This window comes from Watersipora subatra, chromosome 6 (genome assembly GCF_963576615.1).
Source record: "Watersipora subatra chromosome 6, tzWatSuba1.1, whole genome shotgun sequence".
NCBI classification, from domain to species: Eukaryota; Metazoa; Bryozoa; class Gymnolaemata; order Cheilostomatida; family Watersiporidae; genus Watersipora; species Watersipora subatra.
The window spans coordinates 43,487,607-43,514,497 of NC_088713.1; the positions used below are offsets into that span (position 1 = coordinate 43,487,607).

The 26,891-nt window shown below is 34.4% G+C and overlaps 3 protein-coding genes across 4 annotated transcripts in view; 2 read left to right on the forward strand and 1 right to left on the reverse strand.

The window, feature by feature from the left end:
- The window catches only part of LOC137398499 (discoidin domain-containing receptor 2-like), a 54,107-nt gene extending 52,548 nt beyond the window's left edge, over positions 1 to 1,559 (forward strand). Inside the window, exon 18 of the mRNA XM_068084615.1 lies at positions 922 to 1,559. Coding sequence (XP_067940716.1) covers positions 922 to 1,074 — 153 coding nt within the window. The 3' untranslated portion in view covers positions 1,075 to 1,559. The remainder of the gene's footprint in view (positions 1 to 921) is intronic.
- Positions 1,560 to 4,497: 2,938 nt separating this feature from the next.
- LOC137398673 (zinc finger protein 64-like) lies at positions 4,498 to 26,360 on the reverse strand. Its single transcript, XM_068084856.1, has 8 exons — positions 26,220 to 26,360; positions 18,900 to 19,023; positions 17,151 to 17,376; positions 14,038 to 14,240; positions 9,539 to 9,636; positions 7,964 to 8,283; positions 6,090 to 6,229; positions 4,498 to 5,312 (listed from the first exon to the last, which is right to left on the reverse strand). Exons 2-8 carry the CDS (start codon positions 19,021 to 19,023, stop codon positions 4,906 to 4,908), a joined length of 1,518 nt encoding a protein of 505 aa, XP_067940957.1. The 5' UTR covers positions 26,220 to 26,360; the 3' UTR covers positions 4,498 to 4,905.
- A 268-nt stretch (positions 26,361 to 26,628) lies between these two features.
- LOC137398678 (uncharacterized) overlaps positions 26,629 to 26,891 on the forward strand; it is a 42,837-nt gene continuing 42,574 nt past the window's right edge. Inside the window, exon 1 of one of the 2 annotated variants that reach the window (XM_068084862.1) lies at positions 26,629 to 26,714. The gene's annotated coding sequence lies outside the window, so the exon portion shown is untranslated. The remainder of the gene's footprint in view (positions 26,715 to 26,891) is intronic. The other variant, XM_068084863.1, reaches the window with a different exon arrangement.

Consider the following 26,891-nt stretch of genomic DNA (forward strand, 5'->3'; position numbering starts at 1 on the left):
CATATTTCAACCTAGATAATGACTATCTGCCCAATGAAATGTTTGTATCCTGCGTAGCTTAGCGGGTTAGCTTGTCACGTGTCCCCTTAGGATCCGGGTTTAAATTCTCTGTGATTTTGGTTTTTCATAGCTCGATTCTAACCGCTATAACTGGTCATAGGGTGCACCAAAGGTTCAAAAGACAATAATGCAAACACTGAAATTTATATATATATTAATTATGAGGAATGGCCTAAAATAGAAACATTATTTACCAATAACGTTTGCTCGCGCAACCTCTTTGCGAGTTTCTTATATCCTTATGAGTTGCTTGAATCTATTATTATTTATTTACAGATGTTTTTAACAAACTTTCCTGCAATTTATCGATTGTGAAAGACTAAAAATAAATAAGAAGCCAAATCATTGGCCAGTTGCAATTCTAGGGAGAAGCTTGTTACTGATGCTTGAAATTTTGAAAATTTCAAACACTATATACTATTGGGCAATATAGTATGAACACTTGTCGCTACAGAGTGCTCCACTTTTTAAATAATATTTAAACAGTGGAGCACTCTATAATAATATTTTTTATAATTGAAACAAATGGACTAGTCACCTTTTGAGCTTTATATTGATTGGTTCTAACAAGCTCTTTTTCCAATTGGTGAAAAGAATTTAGTGAATATCTGATTTTATATTATCGATTCTTTGTTTTTTATTGACATAACTGATTCTTTCCAAATTGATAATTTACTTACAAAAAATCACTTCAGTAAATACCCCTTGTAAATAACAACAGATTACAGTAGTTTTATACCCTGATTTTGGCAGCACTTTTAGCAGTCGAAAAAATAAAACATCAGTTTTATTTGATAATAATAATGATAACCGGAAATGGTTACAGATGGCGTTATGTCACTTCCTATATTTTTTCTACAGATCTACGAATTAATGCTAGCGTGCTGGAATCACGATGACTTTAACAGACCTACATTCGAGAACATCACAACATTCCTTAGAGGGTCTCCTCTCGGTCAGCCGATGTTATTGAGAGATCAAAAGATGTCCATGACACGACTCACTACCTGCTGACTAGGCCGTGAACTAGACACAGCAATTTGACTTTCATGACAACTTCTCTATAATCTAAATGGTCTATGATATCTCAAACTCTATCTTACTTAAGGAAAGATTGTGAATAACGAAAGAATCTGTACAGAATATTATTTATTGTTAACTTTTGTTTTGTATTATGATAAATTGTTTACTTGCCCCGATTTTTAAATTTATACGCATGGTAAACCGTTCATTCCTACCAAAGATTCATAGATGGAACGGAGTTCCTCATTAATTTCTTGCATTTAATCCTATGGCTCTGAGGCTATACAACCCTTTTTTGTAATGGATTCTCTACTTGATAATACTGTCTGAGGTTTTGCAAAAGTTTCAAGGCATGTTATAGGGACTTTAGCAGGACTTTACTCTCCTATATACTGTTTATTCGATTAAATCGTTAACATATTTTTCATAAAAAAATCTGTATCTAGTATAATTTACAATAAAGTTACCTTCCTGAATGTTTTTTGGATATTTCCAATTCTCAGTTGAGATGTTCCCAAAGGTGTAGCATTGAGAGGGTACAAAGAACCTTTGACATGACTCTTTTTGCATCCTCAGCACCACTTTCATAACGACTTGCTGTGAAATGTCAACCAGGTCAAATCTTATAAATCCTATAAGATAAACCAAATCCATCTTATAAAAGCATTTTTTAAGATTACGTTGTGTTATTCCCATAAATATATAAACCTTTTATATATGTAGATATATATATATAAAATAGATATATATATATAAACATAGATATATAAAGGTTTATATATCTATGTTATATATATCTATGTTATATATCTAGATCCACCCCTGTATGGTTATTCCAGATTGACTAGGTTTTTATTAAATACTTGTAGTAACCCTGGCGATGCCCAGGATTTCTCTCATTTTCAACCTGATAGACTGGTGCAGGTGAATGTTAAAGAGGCGGGTTTTCAGGAGCCGGACAGAGTTTTGATACCAAATGATAATACTGTGACCTGGCGAATGGTACAACACATACGCGTGTGAAATTCGAGCAAAAATGTGGAAACAACGTGCGTTTACTCAACTAACAGACAGCCACAAGGACAAAAAGTGAATTATTATTATAAATTAAAATACCCTTTCAATTTCAAATTTGTTTCAAATTTAATTTTTAAACCTCGCCGACAACGAGCTAATCAATCACTACAAAGCAAGGGGATAAATATCAAGCACTTTTAAGTTTTTACACAGAAGTACAAATACACAATATTTCTGAAGTATGCTTATAGCTTATAGATTTTTGTCAAAACTAACACAGATTGAAACTCAACGTAGTATAAATGAATAATTACTTGTTACAAGTGCTACAAGCTCTCTAACCCTTTGTTACAAGCTCCACAAATGTGTCTGGGAACAGAGATTTAAAAGCATCCCTTGACCTACTGTATGTCAGAGTACAAGGTTTGTGACAACAGCAATCAAAACAGTAAAACGTCCTCTCATTATTTTGGGAGTTTCATTGCAACCGTGAGGCTACAATGTTTAAAAGGCACAATGTTATTAAAATATACATTGTTGTACACAAACATCCATATACCCAAGTATATATATACATGTATCTATACATATATACAAACTACATGTAGGCTACCCTACATAAAATATAAATTATTATATATAGAATATATATTATATTTACTGTATACATGCATAATATACGGTATATTATATTTACTGCATATATGTTATTGTATATTTAATATATAATAATATTTATACTTTATATAATACAATTGTTAAATGCTCAGCTATCCAAAAAAAGAACCTCTCATTGGTTGATGGTCATTCTCCATTGACCAATGAAATGTGATTGTTGAGTCATTCTCACACTCGCTAGTGTGAGAATGAGCACCTTGTATTCCATCTTTCTGAAGTCATCACCTGATAAGAGCAGGCCTATGTCTGCTTGAAACAAATCTGTAGTGATTAACCAACAGCTGAGTGCTCTATTTTATACATTATGTTATGTTGTATTTATTTATTTAGAGATATATGGGAGTCTAAGCAGCTCAAAACACGAGTGGTAGACTGATCACAAAAAAGCCGTTGTATGAATTACGACATTTTAAAAACATTGTAATTCATACGAAGGCTTCCTTTTCATTCTTTACCAGCTTCTTCAGCTATAATCTTATCTACTTTACTACCACATACGTAAATATGGATGTTAGCATATCCTGACTTGCTGAGACTTATTTCTAAAGAAGAAAGATTGTAATTAACTTATCTAAAGGGGTACTTTTTTTGCTTTTTTACTTGGGTTTTAAGAATATGAAACGATGAAGGTATTGTCAATTGCCAATGAAGTTATTCCAAACGATGAACGTATTGCCAATTGCCAATAAAGGTATACCAAACGATGAAGGCCAATTCTCTCTGCCGCAGTCAGTCGAGGTGACTAAGACTATCTATGGATATGGTTTACATATGATAGCAGATCTCCAATCATCTTGATTACAAGCAGTTGTCTGCCAAGAGGTAGATAAGGTAGATAAGGTTGTCTGCCAAGAGGTAGATAAATATAAACTGCAAGCTTGAGCTTATGTGGATCTACCTTCATTTTTAATCCCTCTTCGCTACATCATTTTAGCGAAGTCAGGGCCTTTTATGATTTTGCTTACCATCATATAGTTATGAGTATAATTGTTATATTATCAATTATTTGAGTATTATAATTAATAAAATGTATACGTTTGAAGTTTACACTGACTCTAAATAGAAATACAGAAAGATAATAGCTGCATTGTTTCAAAAAGAAAATATTCATCTTGCATTTTTATTGGCTGAATCTGTGAGTTTGACCGATCGCTCAAGAAATTTTGTGAGGTGAGACAGCCCAGCTGGAATGTTTCACCCCGGGTTTTATTATTATGTGAACTTGAAAGAATTTGATTGGAAAATGATATAAAAATGTAAATGAGATGCGTCTATTTTGGGCATATATTGCGAATGGTACAAAATCATACAGCTGTCTTACGATCAGTGAAATCATTGTTTGACTCCGCAGCAAAATTTTAACACTAAATCCAGAATCTTTACTATAATAATAGTTCATCTGTCCGTAGCCACAGTTAAAGGTAGAAAAAAGATTGCATCTCAAAGGATTTGAACTCACAATATTCAGTTTGGTAGACTGCCACTCTGATACATCTGCCCCAAGACACAGTTAGATGTTGGAAAAAATGATTGCACTGTACAGGATTCGAACTCACAACATTAACTTTGTTAGACCAACACTTCAACACCTGCTTCGGAAGGCATTGACTGCCTTATTACAGATTGGAATAATTGTGCAGATAGCTATTACACCTGACGATCTCTAACAACGCGTCAGATTGCCAGGGCACTAGAACATATTTACCGCATGTACATATATACAGGCACATATATAACATATGTATATATATACAGGAACATATATACCGATGTACATAGCCAGGCTTAAACCTAAAAAACTTCCACAAATAATTAATGCACAGAAATAACTAGAATTATAGAAATATATGGTGTATTATGAATTGCACATAAATAATTAAAAGAAATTATAACAAAAATAATATAACAGCATAAAAAAAGATGTGAAGCAATCTGAAATGTAACAACATTGTTAAATTGGTCAAATACTTAACAACATAAATCTCCCCACATTACTTCTAAAGAAATCTACTGGAGAATGGTGACACAAAACAGCAATGTAACACCTTCACATCTAATTCTTCCTTTCAGAAAATAGGTCACATACAAAAGTAACTGAAAATCATGCAGTATTGTGAAGTATATGGGTCAACTATGGTGGACTGTAGGCATAATGTCAAGTTTTTGAACAGATTCTGATTGGGTAATATTTGATAAGCTATCATTGGTTGGCTGATCCCCTACAAGCGGACTGGGTTGGTCTGAAAGGACAACATTGCAGTCAAACTGAATACTGGAGAAATCATGATACGATAAAGTTGGGTCAATCATATCGGGTGAATATCCTGGTATGTCTGTGAGTTGAGAAGAGCTGACGAGTGATGAAATAGCATTTGGACACATGTCAACAGGTACTTGTAGGTTTGATTTTAAGACATCTGACTGATTTGATGGTGGCTTGGACTGGTTTAACGGTGACTCCTCTGTTATCTCATCTAAACTGGTGCAAGTGGAGGCATCGCACTTGCTGGGTTGACTTTTGACAAAAGGATGAGCTGTAAAAATCCAGACTGGTATTTCAGTATAAGACCATACAAAATATAAGAACCTACAAAAAAGGTTGAAAATCTATATTAAACGTAATTCAGTGGAGAAGGGATAGATCTAAACGAAGGGGGGCAACTCCCATAAAATGTGTACATCTGGATGATGAGGATTCAATCTTATTAATAAAATAGAATAAATTAAAAAGTTGACAACTCAATACTAAACCTAATTTAGTTGTGGAGGAGACAAATCTGAATGAAAACAAGCAGTGTATGAATGACATTGAAGTAATCTGCTTAAATGGAAGATGAAAACTCCCATCCAAAATACGATTCTGCATGAAAAGGAATCAATTTGTCTATTGAATTTTACTGATCAAACATTAGTTATAAATACAAGTGTGTCTGGTAGTGCTCATTTCAAGGACACACAGCTCTAAATTGAAGCTAGATAGCCTGACTTGTAACACCATTTATTAGTTTCCTTTAAAATCAATGCAATCAGTTAAAACACCCCTTACTTACCATGTGCAGCCTTGTGTCTCTCTCACTCACCAGCTGTGATAATACAACTACACCCCCTTACTTACTATATGTAGCCTTGCGTCTCTCTCACTCACCAGCTGTGATAATACAACTACACCCCCTTACTTACTATATGTAGCCTTGTGAGTCTCTCACTCACCAGCTGTGATAATACAACTACACCCCCGGTACTTACTATGTGTAGCCTTGTGTCTCTCACACTCATCAGCTGTGATAGTACAACTACACCCCCTTACTTACCATGTGTAGCCTTGTGTCTCTCACACTCGGCAGCTGTGAGAAAACTCTTCTCACATATGAAACCACACTTGTGAAAAGCGGTTGAACTGTGCTTGCTAAACATGTGCTTTGTATAGCTCCTCCTTGACATCCAGCTTAGCCTAAAAGAGATGCGCAAGTGCACACAATTTCTATAATACTCAATCATTCGCTGCGTGTACACGTATACATAACTGTTGCTGATCAGTTTGTCCTGACAAAGTTGTCCATGCTTAATTAAGGAGTTACGTTATGAAGATCCCGTCGTTAAGCGATTCCATCGCTGAACAAATCTCTCCCGTGACTCTCTGTTGATCAACATTTTGCTAGTATGAAATTGTATTGAAATACATACATCCTATTTACGCTGTACTGTACTTCCTCACCTGTCCTCTACTTACTATTGGCTTTCTTCACAATTAGTATAAATTTTTAAATTTAAGGTTAATACAAAGTTTAAATTAAATTAGTACATTAAAGTTTAATTTTTTCATTTAGTTTTTGCGTAGGCACATGCGCGTAAACAAATGTTAGACTTTGACAGAGTACATTGAGTATATACATATCACAGATATATATATATATATACGTATATTGTATCACATAACTACATGTACATACTGTATATATACCGTAAAACCTCTAATTGAACGCCACCTCTATTTGAACGCCGCCTCCAATTGACCGCCACTATAGAAAAAAGGTTTTTCTATAGGTATATGTACATATAATATATATATAGTATATGTGGTTTACACTGTAAAGTAAAGTGCTCAATAATCGAGTCAATTAGAGCTGTGTATGAAGTTTATTAAAAACTACCGGTTAAAATCATTACTACTATTAGTTTCACGCAATCGCGTTGCAATCTTCAGGTAGAATGACTAAAATGTATAATGTACAAGCTATAAAATTACTTTATAAAGCTGAGGGCTCAATACTATTGTATGATTTATATATGTATATGTATATATATAGTATACAGCAAAGATGTAGCCAAATTATGTTATTGAGCTAATTAGGTGCTTTCTAGCATGCCGGCATGGGGATATCAGCTCACTTCTAGCGGTAAGGCTGGCTAACTTCGGTTCGAATATGATAAAGTACTTTTCCCATAGACATAACTGGCAAGATTTTGTTGAGCGCGGTCATACAACACATCAACAAAATCTTGCACTATTTCACTATTAACTATTTCACATTTAAATACCTTTATAGTTGTTTTATTTTTCTCTCAATTTATCCAAACTGCCAAAAACACTTTTCTCATGAATGGAAGTTTAAAAGTTAGAATGGTAAATGTTGAATACGTGAAATAAAAATAAAATTTTTGTACAGACTTTTTTATTATCCGAGCAACATCGGTAATTCATTTAGTATTTTCTGTAGTAAGAGCAGTGTCTGCCCATCGGAAGTAACGCTAAAATCATTACAATAAAATGTTGCCTCGCACAGAAATCGAACCCAGGACATCAGATTTAAAGGCTAGCGTACTACCACTACACTACTCAGTGGCCTTACTGATACACAGGATAATGCTCTATCTACTCAAAACAATCTCTCACAGTGCATGAGACTCGCAAATGTACTAGTTACATATAACTTACATTTCATGTTTAATTTAATTTAATTTCATGTTTAATATTTTGCATTTAAATATCTGTCAGACAGATTTAAGTACTGTATACGACAAACTTCAAAGTGCAGACAACTATACAAGGTGCTTATATAGACCAGAAGGCACTAAGCTAAAAAGATACTTTGTAACTAGCGTTGACTAAAATTATACTAACTAGCCTACAGCTAAACAAGCTCCAAAATGTTGGAGTTGTCTACTCAAAGGGAATCCCACTCACCTGCAGAGCAAGCAAGTGTACTTTCTGTTTTTGCTGAATGGTCTCCTCAAGGATCGTTTAGCAATACGGGAGCTTATGGTGACTGAGGGAACATCTGAAACTCTTTCTGTGACAGCATCTGTAGGGTCAGCACTACCAGTTTCCTCGCTGCTATTGTCTGGCACTTCTTTGTGGTGCATTAACACGTGCAACTTTAGTTGGGTCGTCTGTCGGCACTTATAAGAACAAAGGTCACACCCGATTGGCTTCTCATTCGTATGCCTCATCATGTGCTTCTTTAAGTTCCCGAGCTCACATGTCGAGTAGGAGCACAGGCTACACTAAAAAGTACAATGATGCACTAATGAGTATAACTTAGGCACAATCATACTTTAACATACGAGCTTAATGCATTCTGGGACTGAGGTTGTATGTCAATTTACTCGTGTCTTAAGGCATTACTTCCTATATAAAATAACTAAATACAAATTAATCCGCTACCATACTATGGAAAACCACATAAATCAAGATATTACAGTGGAAAAACATGTCTTAATTGTTGTAATTTAGTAAATTATGCTAAAAAGTAACAAATGCCTATATAGTTGCTAAAATATGCAATAAAATGTACCATTACTGTGTACACTACTGTAAATCTTTACCTTTGAGACAGACGCAGTGATTAACAGCCTGAAAGACTGGACAGCAATGCATTCAATACACTGAAATTTTGTGACGCTACGCAACAGAAACTTTGAATTTAAATTAAATGAATTTAGCTTACTAAAAAAACACCTAAAGTTCAGTTTTAATCCTTTACTAAACTTACTTTATTTTTGTCATCGTAATTTTTTATTATCCGGTTTGGCACATTTTGCTTTTCGTTCACTGCAACTTTTAGCTGACCTTTTAAAAACTTTTTTTAAACTGATTCGAGAAGAAAGACCGAGCGATGATGTTCTTGAAAGTGGTCTCTTGCATACTTGTTATCAAAAACCGGCTTGTATACTCGTATCTCAAAGATTGTTCGTATCTCAAAGATTGTTCGTATCTCAAAGAAGAAACTTGCTCAAAATGCATCTCATATCTGGATTTTCTCATATGTTGGGGCACTCATATATCAAAGTATGATTGTATAATTTTTACTATAATAAGAGCCATGTCCACCTGTCCGTAGTCACTCTCAGAGCATGAGGAAAAGGAATTGGTCCACACAGGAATCAAACCCGGATATTTGGATTACCAATCTAAGAATATTTGTGCCCGTAGTTATCACACATGACGATCTCTAACGGTGCATAGAACTGTCAACATACAAGTCTTCAAATACTCGAACAGACATGGCTTTATTAAGAGCCATGTCTGTTAGACTAAGTATCTAAAAATATCTGTGGTGGGAATCAGCAGCCCCTTCTAAGTTTAGCAAATATCTCTTCAGCCCAGTTCTCAGTCTACACTATGCATAACAATCTTTGCTGTAATAAGAGGCATGCCCATCCATTCATCTGTTCGAAATAAGGTTGGAGCAAAAGATTGCATCGTACAAAATCCAAACTCGTACGTAATAAATTGAAAATTAGCATAAAAAGTGCATACCTTGTGGGGTTTATCTCCATTGTGCATTCGCATATGTTTCTGGAGGCCCTGCTTCCTGTAGGTTTGAAAGTCACATTTATCACAAGTGAACATATTTCCTGAAACAGTCCAAGTATAATACATGGTGATCAATTGAGATTGATAAAAAAACAAAAATGTTTAATTATTAAAAATTATATATTATATATAAAATATTATATATAATATATAATATTATATATATTATTATAAACAATATATATATTATATAATATATTATATATAATATATACATTATATATAAAATACTATATATAATATATACTATTATATATAATATATATATTATACATTATATAATATATTACATATAATATATATATATATTATATATAATATATACTATTATATAAAGACAAACATATATATTATATATCATATAATATATATAATATAATTTGGTATTATATTATATATAAAATATATAATACCAAATTATATATATTATATATAACATAATACCAAATTATATTGTATATATTATATGATATATATTATATATATTGAATATTATATAAAAGTAGAAAAATTATTTAGGTCAATATCTCAGGGATCACTGTTAATATTGATGCTGAGGTTTTTTCACGACATTTTCATGACCTTTATACAAATATACTAGTTCTCAATAATATCCACACTGCACTATATTGACCAATGAAGTTACGCGCTCAAAACAAATTACCTATCAAAGTTTCAAATTGGTGGGGTAAGAAATGTTAGTCCAAAGTTCCAAAAGTACTCAAGGATTCAAGGCTAAAGAGCAAAACAGAATTGCAGAATTATCTATTTTTTAATTTATTACTTTATTGGCAATAATTTTATTCTAAACAGAAATGTTTTCCAAATTATGTCATATCAAAAACACCAATCAGCATTTCTTGTAATTTGTCAAATGCAGAAAGTATACTCATCACTAACTCAATTGACCAATGAGATGCAAGCAAAACAAAAAAGCTGAAAAAAACCCAAACAACATGGCATTTAGTGCCAGATCCATAGCAAACTCGTACTAAACCAATCCATAGCTAAATATTGAACTGCATGGTCCATTATTGACAGTCATAAAAGCATTTCAGCACTTGACGAATTTAAATCAACACACAAAGATTCCACATCATTGATGAGCAAGTCTTCGGGCATCACAGCTGATAAGCCGGAAGCTTTTAAAAATGTCATAGACTATAGGCCAATAAATGCTGTAATCACAACTACTAACTGCGCAAATGCAACTTAACCAACTGTAGTAATTTTTATAGATAATGTAATAGTTTTGCATCGTAATAATAATAAATTAAAAAAATGTACTCACTACATTGGCTGGCTGTTGCAAGAAACTTTGGCACATCAACTAGTTAGCAATACAATTTTGTTGAAAATTAATTATGTCCATGCTTTTTTAATGTTTCATTTACAAATATAATTATATAAAACTAAGTGTTTGTTGGTCTGACACTCGTATGTCCAGTTATAGCAATAAATTTATAGGAATGACAAACCTCCTCACACTGGGATTGAACTCACAAAGACCAGTTTTGCAGACAGGCACAGTAACCACTACGCAACGTGGCTACACTTCCATACTATGAAATAATTGTACACATAGTTAGTATACCGGCTAATCTTTAATGGCAATTGGTTAAAATATGAGCTCTTCACACTTCAGTTAGTATGCGTGAACCACTAGAAACAAGCGTGCCCAGATTTCCCTAAAAATGCTATAAATATATGTCTAAAATAGCATATTTGAGGAAATCTATATCTATAAAGATTTAATTAAATTAACTATTATTGATTTCATATATAATGTATATAAATTTAATTAAACTTATATCACACACAGAAATGCGCAAACACCTTCATTTCAAAGTTGGAATGGTAAATGTTGTATATGTTGATTAAAAATAATTTTCTGTGCAAAAACCTTTTTTATTACCCGTGCAACGCCATGCATTCAAATAGTTTACAAATAAAACGAAAAAATATTAAAAAATGCAAAAAATTAAATTAATTTGAATGATAGAGTAATTTTTTCTACAAACTCACTTTACTACTGTATCCACATATAACTAAAGCCACTATCCCTTGTGTTTAGGGCACAATAGCAATAAAAACTTTGTTTCTTACACATACATGTATAACTGAAGTTTTTATATATAATCAAGGCTTCTAGTTTCAGCTTTTTACATGTAACTACACAAAACACTACCATTAGGTTTCCACTAGGGTTGCACGATAGCTCGATAGTCGACTGCGATAGTCGGTAGTTGTCATCTCGATATAAATATGTTGCCTATTTTTAGCCTATCAAAACATCCGAAACTTATATATCGTTATCAAATAATAAAAAAGAATATAACCCGATAGTTTTGCAAGTAGTTTTAATTGTTTCTTCTGCAGATTTTTTTCTGCAGCTTTTCCTTTTCCCATTGCTTCCCAAAATCCTTGATCTTTTCAGGCACGTGTGGTCATCTTACTAGTGAAGTTATCTTCTCGATAATATGATAGTTTTACCAGCTGCCAAGTCACGCGATAACTATCGGTGAACTCTGTCTGCTCATTAATAATTTGATACTATCGTTATCGGCGGAAAAACTCCAACGATAGTCGATCACACCTTTCCAAACTACAAATGCCATCCTTAGTTTCCATGCTTCAAACGGATTCGGAGTTTCTTCTCTTCCGAATTATAGAAACAGTAAAATACAAATGAAATCGATGCCACTTCGCTTCGCAAAATTTGTGTGAAGGCAATCGCAATGAGACTCGATGGATTTGAATTGATAATACCCAGCTCAGCTTTCCCAAGTTAAGGTAAAATAATTCAGCGCATTTCATCACACTACGATGCGGGTATATTCTAATTACTATTCCCCATGATAGGTTGCTCATAAACAATGATGAAAGACCTCTCCCTAGGCTTAGAAAAAATTTGTTTTTACGAATAGCGATTGTCGTTCATAGCACCTTTGAAGTAGTAACTGTATAACAAGTCCTAAATTATGCTACTGTTTTGTAATATAGAAAAATATTAACATCACTAACCCTTTGGCTGGGGAAACGACAAAAATGTCGTTTATCGGTTGCGCGGGCAAACGACATTTACGTTGCTTTCGGTAGACGTTTATAATGCTGTCGCCTAGTAACGTTAACCAAAGGATATGAATGCTAGTAAGTTTTAAATATCATCGGCAAGATATTAGTCGATGAATTACCATATAATACGATTAGAGGCGTTGCTTTGTGCTAAAAGCTAAAGAAATCACGCCTCCTTAGAAAAGAATAAAAGTTGGAAAAACCAGCCAACACCGGCTCGACGTTCAAAATGATAAAATAAAAATTTATTTGATCCTGCGATCTAGTGATTTTTGTCTGATCAGAATAAAAATAATTCAGATGATAGAAGTGATGTAAACTGTTTGGACTTTTAATATTCTTGGAATATACAGAGAAAAACGATCATTATGGTAGCTCGCACGGCTACGTTATAGCCATGGACTCTACCGAAAGGAATGCTTCCAAGCATTTCATACAGGGGCAGTTGTACATGGTTGTAGTTTTTTTGTAGTAGTAAATATGTAAATGAATGTTTGAGTACAAAAGATTTTGTTCATAGAAATAAATTTCAGTTTGAGCTATGCATGTTCATAAAATACCGATTTTATTGAAATTTTATGTAAATTGTCGTGTAATTGAAATAAATTACACGACTTTAGGGTGTTTTTGCGGGGCTTTAACCCAGCCAAAGGGTTGATAATCAATAAAATTCATTTAAGATCAGGTATCCTGGCTGAGTTAGTACAACAAGTGTATGAGGCATGAATTAAAAAGTGATAGCGACCCGAAACCGAGTCTACATTAACAAGTTCTGTTTTGAAGAGCACATCGTTAGTCTTAAAAAGATCGATAGTTCAACTTTGAATCATCGAAACGGTAGGGTGCGAGTCCGTAGGCAGAGGTAAACTCCGAATCCATTCGAATCATGGAAACCCAGTATATCTGTATCCAGGGGTCAAGGTTAGAATTATAGACAATTTTTGACAATGCTCTAACTCGTCACATTAAGATTGGTACACCGACACTGTAACACTTACACTAATCGATCGTCTTTGTATTTATAAACAATTGCGCAGCAGGTGTTCTTTGTTTTGTCGACACATATAATGATCCATCACAACGAACTAGAATGTCGCCAAAGTTGTATATAAAAGAGTTATAACTTAATACGCGCGTCGTTTTTCTCCCCCAAATGCGACGACATTTAGTAACATTCAAATCGAATTTGAGAAGTCATCCGATTTTTACGTAGTAGGAAGCAAAAACTTCACATAATCTTTCTACGTTATCTGGAATTTATGTTATAGAAGATATACGTTATATGAGTGTCTACTGTAATTGGATTAATATCAACCCTTTTCTACCAAAAACTACACATTTTAGACATAAATGCACTTGTTTCACACCTGTATGAACCCTGAGATGGTTTGTAAGATCTCCTTTCCAAGCTGTGCTGTAGACACAGTGCTCACAACGGAAGACTGTGTTGTTATGAGTGCGCATATGGTTTGATAGGCCATGTGACCATTTGCTGCGGTACGGACAGAGCTTGCATTTGTATTTCTCTTCCCGGTCCGCAGCGGGTCTCTTCCGTGTGGATGGACACTTCCTGTGACCACAATCAGCGATGAAAACAAATTGAGACGATTAGATTATTGATATCTGTTTTGCAATTCTTAGATGTCAAAACTCGGAAAACATTGTTGTTTGAAATGAAACTATGGACAGTGAAGGAATATATATATATATATAGCATGACTACATACATGTATATAATATATTATAAAAAAAAATAACATGAGTGTTATGCTCCCTTATTTCGGTTTGTTGATTGAGCTTGCTGTGAGAGGTGCGGCACTATTAGCCTTTGTGCAAAGTTCATCACTTTTGTGATTTGAGCACTCTGTTGCCAGCACATTGACTTTCTTAAAGTTTGCGAGGCAACTTAATTGTTTCATGGCAGGAAGTCAACTCTTATCGGCAATGGGATTTGTCTCCCTTGCCTACTCTGAGCTGCACTGATGAGGCTTCAATAGTCGAAATAGTGTAGCAGGAATATATATATTCATGTTGCGCTGTTTCGGCTATTGAAGCTTCATCAGTGCAGCTGATATATATAGTATATATAATATAATATATACATTATATATATTACTATATATAAACCTCTGCTACACATATATACAGTGTATATATCTATATTTATATACATACATATATATATATCGCAAGTGTATATAGGCCTATAATATGTACCTGCTATATATACACCTACATATATACTTGTTTTGTATATATATATATACATACATATATATATATATATACGTACATATATATATACATACATATTTGTGCTGGCATGTCAGAGCAACTATAATCCAGTAGCACAAATGTAACTGATTGGAACAATGGGTACAATAACACCTGCACATCCATTGTTGCTTGGTCAAATACTGGCCACAGTCAATACAGATGAGTTGTAGAAAAGTGCGCTATTGTGAATGGCTAAGACCTTAGGGAGAGTGCTCGAATTCCCAGGTCTTCAGTAGGAGACCAAAGCTTGAGTAGACATGATCATCCCCTTGTGGAAACCAGAATGAACAAACAATCTATATATACATATATAAATCTCAAAGTCCGCTATATTAGCTATAGCTATTAAAATCTAAAAATAATAGACTCGCTTCGTGCTGGATTTGATCTCAAAACCTCCCGATTCAGCAAGCGATAACCTAATCAATTTAGTTACGCGATACGCAAGGATGCATTAGGCGATACATGTCGTTTTATCGGTTAAAATACGCATAGCACTCTGCGTTACACAACGTCACTAAAGCTTGCTCTCATGGCTGTTATTAATAAGTTTAGCAATACGGTTAGTAGCTTACTCAAATTAACCATTGGCAATGTGCCAGGCTAATGGCAAGTGGTAGGCAACTACATTACCTGCAACTGCTTATAAGCTGTTTTTTAATACCCATGCAACGCCGGGAATTCGGCTGGTTATCTTTAGATCGAGGCAGTTGAGTGAAGTTCATGCAGAAACTGGGAGGTTCTAACAACAATGACTTTCAGGTGAGAAAAATTCTGGATTTTTCTTAGTTTTATTCTGAATCAATCACATCAATGTCTGTACATAAAGAAAGAGAACACCCGTAGTCACAAACACTTGACAAGTACAGTAATCCATCGCCACTTCGTACCTTTCGCGGTTTTAGTACTTCAGAGTTAAAAAATGTTCGTTAACACATAAATTAAATAAATAACATTAAAAATAATTAAATAAAATAAATATGACTACATAAAATACATATACAAAAATGTGACTTTCTTCTCACAATGAACCCAGTTAATCACAAGTACGAATATTTAGACCAGACGAAGTCTCAACTATGTCTGTACTATGTACAACTGTATTCTCTGGCTTAAAAAACTGGGACTGAAGTTGAAATATAAACTGACAGTCCATCAAGATAATTTTAATTTAATTATTATTATTATATAGAAACCAAATAAAATGTTTAGAAAGCAATTTGTGTTCTGGTGTCGAAGTTTTGGCTTGTTCATATACAGTGGAACCTCGGTTCTTGAACACAATCCGTTCCAGAAGGTTGGTCGAAAACCGAGTTGTTCGAGATCCGCAACAGGTTTTCCCATTAGAATTAATATATATAAGTTTTAATCCGTTCCAACACCCTGAATGTTTACCTTTTTAGTATTTTATACATTATTTTATGCATGAAATTGCACATTAAAATGCTGACCAACACATAAAAAGCAATGTATATCTCAGAAAATGTTAAGAAAAATGGCAAAGACACAAATAACATAAACATAAATGTAACCCAGGCTAATCGTACGTTCGCGTTGTCGTAATCTTCCATACGAAAGATTACGCTAACATGAACGTGTAAAAATACAAAAAAAGGATAAAGAAAAGAATTATGAATAGGATTTTTTACTTGGCTACAGGATATTCTTTTCTCTTAAAATATCTATTCAATGACACTTGCTTCTGCCTTCTTTTTAGCACTTTTTGAAAGTGGTTCATGATAGTGTCGTTAAAGTCATTGATGACTCTGGTGGCTGCAGCTTTATCGGGGTGATGGAGTTCGACGAAATTCTGTAACTCGGCCCATTTGCTACACATTTGTTTAATCTCGGACAATGCGACAACAGTTGGTCATGGAGAGAGCAATCTACACCCATTCCCCGCTCAGCATCCCACCCTCACGTACGCACTCACGCGTCGTACCGGCGTTCGAACTCCGATTTTTGTTCGAACTATGAAGCAAGAATTTCTTGAATTTTTTGTTCGGACTCCGATTTGTTCGAACTGCGAGTCGTTCAAAAACCGAGGTTGCACTGTACTTCAAAGCATTAGTGTCTATTTCATGGATTCTCACTCATCATGGGGAATGATAGTCTCCCGTGATAAGTGAGGCATTACTCTATATTTCAGTATACCCACAATTGTCGCAAAAGTTTGACAAGCACTGACAAGTGTTTCACTAACCTGTACTTGCCAGTCTGAATATCATCTCTTGTCTCAACCAAATCAGCTGCCAGCTCCTCTCCGAGTATTCCACTAGGAGAACCCGAGCTTTCACTGCCGTGACTGATATTGCCATTGTTGGACCTTGTGTTTAGTATCTGGCCCACTTGGGTGTCAATTTGCTGACCGACAAGATTAGACAGGTTGCCAGATAGTACGGGTGCTGTCAGGTTGCACCTGAGTGCCGCTACAACCAATAACAAAACAATAACACTGTTTATTATAGTATATACATCATACTGTGATAATCTAGCCGGTTTCTCATAAACAACGAGCACCATATTGCCTCATGGATAATTCTCCATATACTAATTACTTAGGATAGCCTCGCAGTGCACAGGAGTGGCCTGCATACTAATAAGAAGAAAACAATCAAATTTTCAATTGCTAAAAACATTGGTCAAAATAACAATGCTTGTTCTATGACCCAAATCAATTTAAATTCTACAAACTCATCAGTAATAAATAGTAATAAAGCTATCGCTATGCCATTCAAACAGCACCCATAACATTTAAGAACTATCAAACTCCAAAAATGATTGCCCAAAATAAAAAAGCTGTGATGTGTTGTTTTTTAGATTATAGCAGACAGTTTCCATTTTTAACCACAATAAAAAAGAAATGTTCAGAAGGCAAAAAGAAATAACAAAAATTATGTTATCATGAGAGAAAATGAACTAAGGCAGACCCACCCAAAATGCCTAGCTCAACCAATAAAAAAATCTGTTACAAGTGGATCTATGAACTATTTTCCTAGTTACGAGCTGATAGATCAGCTAGTGAGGGACCCCCAACACCCCCCCCCCTCGGCGTGTCCCATTCCACAAAGTAGAAACATAAAACCAACCAGAATGAAAGAGCACTTGCAGGCTGATGCCATTTGTAGCACCTCGATCGGCTACAAATCGCATGGCATTGCATTTCTGCAAAGGTAAGGTACATTTTCAGAAATGATTAGAAATCTTTTAAAAATGAATTTACATCTATAATTAACAAATTCTGTACTGACAGCCAGTATGACCAACATGAAGCCACCAAACTTAGCTAGAAATCTGACAAGGAAAGTTCAAATACAATGCAGTGTTTCCGATCGTGAGAGAGCTGACAACCTGCAGTTTAATAAAATAATACTTATTAACAAAATCTACACATCACATGACCGCGATTTAGCCAATCTCTGTGAAATCTCCTTAACAACTCATTTATAAGAAAACTTCAAAAATTAATGCTGACACATTCCAAACTTTAAGGCACCAATAAGAAGTTGGAAAATGACATAGAATTGTATAATGAACTTCTATTTACTAATGACTATCATATATACTCCAAAACTGTATGATACAGAATATCTGGTTAGACACAGTTTTTAGTAAACTAGGTGAATGCCCGCCGTTGCACGGGTAACACAAAATTGTTTTGCACAGAAAACATTACCATTTCTCGCTAAATTTAATTACTGTTGGCTAAGTTTCTTTACCCAATGAATTTGAGTAACTTAAGCTAGTAACTTGAGCTAGTCAAAGTATTTACTAAATAAGCTGCCTGAAGCCAGCTTGCTTATAATCATTACGTTATGTTCTCAATACGGGCTAGTAGAAACCAACAGGAAGCTGCATAAATATGTGCTCAATAACTGGACACACGAACAACAGACAGACAGACAAACACTATAGATAATATGAATAGATAATATGTATACTGAAAACTCACTGTCAGGGTGGTTAAGTGTTCTCCGCTGACCTGCTGCCGGGCCGAGTATATTAATCACAGCAGCTTCCTGGGCCTGTTGATTTATGAGCTTCTCATATCTTGCTAGGGTCTCCTCAGAGTCCATCTGTTAGAGCGTTTACAAAAAATGTAAGACAGGGACCATACGAACATCATTGAATAGCTCAGCGCTATTTTTAATTATGGTATCTGTTTGAAGCAAAAACAGTCTAGAAAATCTATTTTTCAGACATGAGATTGGGAAATTAATGAATAAACCTTTTTAATACTGCAATAAAAACGTTAATGATATTAAAAAAATTAACGAATTTATTAAATTCATCAAATTAAAAATACAGACATGAGTGAATTAAAATAAACCAATTAATTAATTTAACAATACAATTGATAAAAATAATAAATAAACTTCTTCACTACAAAAATGTAAACGCTCCTTATTTTTTGAAAACCTACAAATATTTCAACACGTAAAAATGATGAATTTGAAAGCAGATCCCATACAAATGAATACAAATACTCTGATAAAGAGGTTTACAAGATTAAAAAAAGTAATGAATTTTCATTCATCCATGAATTCATTTATTAAAGTTAGACATGAGTGAATTAAAATAATTAAATATAATCAATTAAATAATACAACTATAATAACAAATAATTAAATATTTCCAATAATCAAAGTAAAATGTTTTCAAGATTCAAATAAAAATTTATGAAACAATTGTTATTCTCAAAAAAGTTATAAATTTTTTCACAAATAAAAAAAGGATTTGGAAGCATATATACTCTAAATGCTACATTTGAGGTTGTAAAAATTTCGATATAAGTACAATCACACTCTCGCCTATGGCGTTAATTTTTTCTGAGTATTTGTTGGTACATTAAAACGGTTACGAGCTGGAGTGAATAATCTTACAAGGATACATTACTTCTTTAACTTGCATCACAGCTTTAAAAAATAGTGCAAGTAATTACATAAAGCGCTACAACAAATACTGTAAAACCTCTAATTGAATGACAGCCTCTATTTGAGCCCCGCCTCCAATTGACCGCTACTATAGAAGAGGGGTTGAAAAATAGAGCGACATGGCATTCAATTGGAGGTTTTACGGTATTTATATCTCTATCACTACATGATTCCATTCCTTTTATGCTTGATGTATTTAACAATGTTTATGGATGATATTTAGTTATTTGTAGTAGAATATGCATGTTGCCAGTTCGTCTTTTAAAGCAATACAAAAAACTACAATAGCTACATATTGCACCATGTGCAAATGAAATGACTTGGTTAAAGAGTCTTTTACAAGGAATCCCCAAACGTCAGATCAATAATGTTAAAGAATTTAAAGTATTCTATATTAAAGTATTTAAAGTATTCTATATTAAAGTATTTAAAGTATTCTATATTAAAGCATTTAAAGTATTCTATATTAAAGTATTTAAAGTATTCTATATTAAAGAATTTAAAGTATTCTATATTAAAGTATTTAAAGTATTCTATATTAAAGTATTTAAAGTATTCTATATTAAAGTATTCTATATTAAAGTATTTAAAGTATTCTATATTAAATGTATTTAAAGCGTTTAAAGTGTTCTTTTAACTTGCCTAAATGTACAGCATCAACTTAAAAAACACCTACGGTTTCAACAATCAATTAGTATGTGTTACTTTGTGTTAGTGTTTATAAATGCTTATGTGTGATTATGAAATGTTTTAAACAAATATGATCCCTTTCCATAATAACAATTGTATTAATATTATGTAGCAACAAGCTACATTATACTACGTAGTAATATTATGTAGTTTGTAATATAATGGGTTAGTAGCTTATAATATTATAAGCTACTAAACCATAATAAGTGCATATTTTAAAACATTCTGCTGCATAACTCGTTGTTAACAAGTTGTTTTACATCAACTTGGATCAATAAGACCTTTAAAGTTCTATTAACTTGTCTTTTTACTTTGCTGATTCTGGTCTGTCACCCAATCAAGTTATCCTATATGACATCATTCCGAATATGAATAACTATAACTGGGTGCAAGGATGCAGAGAGAATATGTTCTCCTTTGAAAATAAATCTAGCAGCTGACATACTTGACCGATTTGATACATTACTTTTCCTTGTGAATGAAATCAGAACTCATTTAAGTCAGGGTTTGAAAAATTCATTTTTTTTAAAACTCAGATTTTTTTGATTTCCATCAATTTTTTGGGTTACCTCAATTTTTTTCAATTCCATCAATTTTTCAAATGTTTATGATAAATTTGAATTTTTACTCACTATTGTTACTCACTATTGTTCAGCAAATTATCTGTTCATTGCATATGAGAATGCTGGAAAGCCAACGTTTTAATATTGGTTACTATTGCTATTATTGTTATTACTATAATTTGACTATAAAAATTTCAACAGAACACATTTTATTCTAAGTATCTAATTATCTCAGTATTCAGTTCTCGTACAGTATAAGGCCAGAAAGATTAATGCTGGTCAGTCAAGCTGGTCAGTTTTAATAAAAGTTAAGTCGTAGTGGCCACAACGAGTGGAGCAATCACAATAGCAACGCTATTGTGAATTAAATTTCCTCTGCCAAAGTCTGGCCCAAGATTTAAGAGAGAACAAATCTTGTTGCAGCATGATAGCTCTTTCTTGTGTAGCATACAAAAGCCTACACTAAGAATCAATAATATTTGGTACGTCATTGAAAAGAAGCGAAAAAAACGAATTAAGAACTGTGCCCTGCAGAACTCCAGAGAAGACAGACATAACATACGAAGACATGCCCAATCTCAACTTCATACCAGTTTTATACTAAAAACAACCAGATATATGCAAATATTTTAGCTGAAAATTGTACAAGTCTGATGGTCTCCACTTCCACCTACGGGTGATCTAGGGTCTCTCTCTTAACTTGAACTACCTAGGTTTGTAGCAACTAAAACTTTCCCTTCGTTTAGCGAGGTAATTTCAGTTTCATCATAGGAGACTGTTTTTTCAACATAATAACTAGTGTCAAAGCTGTCAAAATGTAAGTGTTGTTTAAATCACAATGAAAGCGAATAAGTAACATTAAACTTTAATACAGTATTATGAACGGAAAATGAACTAGCTTTGCTAGCTTACAGAAATTATAGATGCAACGACTTTATTTTTCTTTTCTATGCTTTCCAACTAACATTATATTTGATTTAGAGTGAAGGTTAGGCAGCTCGGCCGTTTCAGACGCTGCTAGTGCTATTTGAAAGAAATACTGAGTGGGGCACTTTTAAATTTTATTGAGTCCCTGATTTTTAATTTTGTTTTTATTACTCAGTTATATAGCCTTGGCAATCATGAGTCAGGGCAGAACATCAAAAAATTCTAGCTCACAGAGCATCCGTGATTCACCAGTTTCAGTTGATTCACCTCGTGGTCTTTCTAAACAGGCTTGTTCTAGTTGTAAGAATTCAGTTCTCTCTAGTCAAAAGGCTCTTATGTGTGACTTTTGTGAAATGTGGAGCCACTTTGACTGTGATGACAGAATGTCACCTAAACTATATGCTGAAATACAGCGTAGTCCTACAGATGCTATACTGTACATCTGCAAACCATGCAAAGCCACTAACTTTAAAGCAAGCATGGCATCCAACAAACAAGCTCAAATAAATGAAATTGCTTTGGGCAACATCGAAACCAAAATCGATAAGATTCAAGAAATTGTATCAAACTCTATACAGATGCAATTCGGCAACCTGCAAAAATCCTATGCAGAAGCAGTAGCCAAAATCGAAACTAACTCTACTGAACAGGCCTCTCAAATTAGAGCAGAAATTAGCTCCATCAGAACCGAAATGACTAATGAGAGTAGATCAAAGAATCTGATTATCTTTGGCATGACCGAAGACCAAGACACAACCTTAGACGAATCAGTCGCTAAAGTTTCCACATTTCTGAAAGAATGTAACTTGAAACACGAAACATCTAAAACAAACACAACAAGACTTGGTCAAAAAAAAGAAGGTAAATTCAGGCCTATCAGACTAACTTTGAGTAGTGAACCCCAAAAATGGGAGTTCCTGACGCGTATTAACAATCAGAAGGTAAAGGGGGTTTTTGCTCGGCTTGACCTTAACAAAAAAGAACAAGAGGCGGATTTTCTCCTGAGAAAGGAGCTAAAAGAGACAAAAGCGAACAATCCAGGCAAAATATTCAAAATTGTGAAAGGAAAAGTAACCAGAGTGGGGGACCTGGACCAGTAGGTTTTGCTGGGAGTAGTGTAAGATTGCTTTCTTTAAATGCCAGATCACTGCGAGGAAAGGTAGCTGAAATTGAATCTCTGGCTGTAGACTATGACATTGTTTGTATCACCGAGACTCACTTAGATAACAATTTTTTCAACTCTCAGTTGTTTATGTCTCAAGATAAAGTAATATATAGGAGGGATCGGAATTTATATGGTGGAGGAGTTCTTGTGGCCATTAAAGCTAGTATTCCTCACAGGGAGATTGCATGTGATTCTAGCGCGGAGGTGGTTTCGATATGTTTTAAACTCTGTGGCGACGAGTATTGCAACTTAACATGCTACTACAGGCCACCATCAAATAATGATCTTAACTCGTTTTTGTCATATATAGATACCATCAAATCTCTCCACCCCACAAATAAAACACTCATAACCGGAGATTTTAATTTACCTGGTATTAATTGGAACAAAGTGGAGTTGTCGACTTCTTGGAGGCCTTTTTATATTGATTTTATTAATTTACTGGCAGAGCACAATCTAGAACAACTCATTCATGAGCCTACACATATAGCTGGCAACACACTGGACTTACTATGTACAGACTTGGCATTTAAAATTGAAAATGTAAGCGTTATCCAACCAGGAATTAGCGATCACTTCATGATTGAAGCTAAGATCCTTGCCACTCAGACTGAGAAAAGTAAGTCACTTAGACCACCTGTTAAACTATTCCACAAAGTGGACTTTGCACAATTTAGTGATGACCTAGATCTTGTTTACACAGAGATTAAAGATCAGATTAACCAAGGGGCAGATATGAATACCTTATGGTCAACTTTCACAACTGGATTACACAATGCTGTTGACAGTCATGTTCCTACACGCAAGTGCACAATTAAGAATGACAATGAACCTTTATGGTTCAATAGTATGGCTAGGCGGGCATGCAATAAACAACGGAAATTATACTCCTTATATAAAAAAACAAAGGACCAAAGCACGATGGCAAAATATAAAAACCTGAGACGTTCTAACAAAAACATGTTCAAAGCCCTGAAAAAATCGTACATGACGAACAGATTGTACAAACCACTAAGCTGTGGGAACTCAAAACCTTTCTATAGATATGTAAAAGATTTGAAAGGAAACAGCAATCAAATAATGTCTATGGAAAAAGCAAACGGAGCACTAACACAGGACTCGGTAGATATTGCCAATACCCTTAATAATTTTTTCAATAGTGTTTTTACAAAGTCGTCTCCACTACCAAATCTGCCCTCTGTAGATAGTGCTGTTGATATTCAGATTGACAAGGAAGGAGTTATAAATCTTTTAAAATCTCTCAAGTCTGGAAAGGCACCAGGACCAGACAAAATAACCCAGGAGTACTTGTCAATTAATTTAGACAAAACTGCAGACATTTTGGTATGTATTTTTAACCAATCTATTCAAACCGGAGCTCTACCAGATGAGTGGAAATTGGCGCATGTGACCCCCATTTACAAACAGGGCGGCCGAAGCAGTCCCTCAAATTACAGACCGGTGTCTCTTACATGCATATGCTGCAAACTCCTTGAACACATTGTTCATCATCATCTGAGTAAGCAGCTTGATGAGATTTTACACGAAAACCAGCATGGTTTCCGTAAAGGGTTGTCATGCGTTACTCAGCTGGCTACGGTAACTCACGACATTCTGAAAAGTATTGAGAAAGGTGTCTCTGTTCATGCCATAGTTCTAGACTTCTCGAAGGCTTTCGACGTAGTAGACCACCAATTACTTTTAAGTAAAATGATTAAACTTAAGATCAATCCTATTATTATTCGGTGGGTTTCATCATTTCTTAGTGAGCGATATCAGAGAGTAATTCTGAATGGCGAGAACTCTGATTTGACTGTTGTCACATCTGGTGTCCCGCAGGGTAGTGTGTTGGGACCAGCATTGTTTATACTCTTTATCAACGACATTGTGGACTGTGTGTCCAACAGCACTATTCGATTGTTTGCTGACGACACTCTAATATACCATCCCATGACTGGCCCTGGCGAACAGGCTGAACTGCAGGATGATTTAAATAGTTTAACATCATGGGCAAAAATAAATAAGATGAGATTTAATGCAGGAAAGAGTAACTTTATATCCTTTGGAGACAAAACACTGAACGCGTACATATACAAACTTGACAAGAGTGTCTTAAACGCATGCACCACAATTAAATACTTGGGAGTCATTATTTCACAGGACATGAAATGGCATCACCACATTACTGCAGTGTATACAAAGGCACTACGCATTCTGGGTCTACTCAAGCACTCACTTTACAGTGCTCCTCAGAAAATTAAACTGCTTGCATATAAGACTATTTGTCGGCCCTTGCTTGAATATGCTGCGGAGGTATGGGACCCAGTAACTAAATCTCATTCTACTCAATTAGAGAATATCCAAAGTAAAGCTATTCGCTTTGTAAAAAACATCAAGGGTCGAGATATTTCAGTGACTGACAGCAAAGTTGAAGCGGGGCTGACCTCACTTCAAAAAAGAAGGCAATTGCAAAGAATTTCTTTATTTTGTCGTGTTACAACAGATAACTATTTGCTTCCTTCTTTTGAGGACACTTTAAATTTTATGCAGAGCTCAACTCACAGTATGAGTACTCGCACTCAGGGTTACAATGCTATTGCTTGTGAGTCAAGCTTGTTTTTACAGAGTTTTTTAGTACGAACGGCAAGGGAAATTCGCACAGGAGAAATTCTTGATGATTTTTAAAAAAAAAACTAATATTACTATAGCTTTTTCATGTAAATTTTTTATTGAATAAATGGGTTTAACAATATTTTGATAGGCACATGAAACTGTCGTTCTAATATGGTGCTATAACGTGCATACTTTTAGGGTGGATTTTTAACAATCAATTTTAGATATAAATCTTACAGTAAAAAAATTAACTTTTCATTTTAATGACTCTCAATTTTTACGATTCAGTGGTCAGAGGGTCCCACATTTTACTCGGCTCAAGAGGTCTTGGGACCTAATTTATCCAGATCCAGAATGAAAAAATTGAAAGATTACTATACCTGTTTTTCTATGCCAACATTCTAATGATTTAAATAAAAATAGCATATATAGGCTACCACCCCAGGAGCTACAGTAAAAAAAACGACAAACTGCTTGTAAGCAACAAATTTCCAACAACCCCATAAAATTTGCTACTTTGCTCGCGAACCTAAACCTTGAACTTGCAGTCCTAATATGCTATGGGGGCGTTGTACATAGTTCATTGACAAAATGAATAAGAAACGGAGCTAATTTAAGCGAGCTCTGCTGTCAACCGATTTCTTTTGCGCTCGCTCTTGGCCGAACGTGGCAAGACGGCATATCGCTTTACGAACCTTTATTTAAATCGGCAAGCGCGCTCAACATTTAACCAGATCACACGATAGTAAAAGCCGCGTCACCGTTCGCCTTATATGCCTTTGTTACAACGCTAGCGATCATTAATTTACGACTGACATTTAATTTAACTCTGTATTTTTGACCAGTATCTCATGTAGCCTCCATCGTTTTAAGGGGTAAGTATTAGGGAGACATGGGAACTTGAAATTCGGACTTCGGCTACTAAATTAATATGTATATAGGCCTAAAAAGGCGTCCGTTAGGTAAGCTTAGCGAATCGCACTGGACTTCGGTGCAGCGATGTACGACCAAACGTTTGTAGCCCATAGCTTAAAGCATTAAGGTTCTCATTT

Coding starts and splice junctions, on each gene's coding strand:
- LOC137398673 (XM_068084856.1), bottom strand. CDS start 19,023: ATGGACTCTGAGGAGACCCTAGCAAGATATGAGAAGCTCATAAATCAA. Junction 14,241..17,150: donor ATTCAGACTGGCAAGTACAG/GTTAGTGAAACA, acceptor TTGTGGTCACAG/GAAGTGTCCATCCACACGGA. Junction 8,284..9,538: donor ATGGAGATAAACCCCACAAG/GTATGCACTTTT, acceptor TGTACTTTTTAG/TGTAGCCTGTGCTCCTACTC.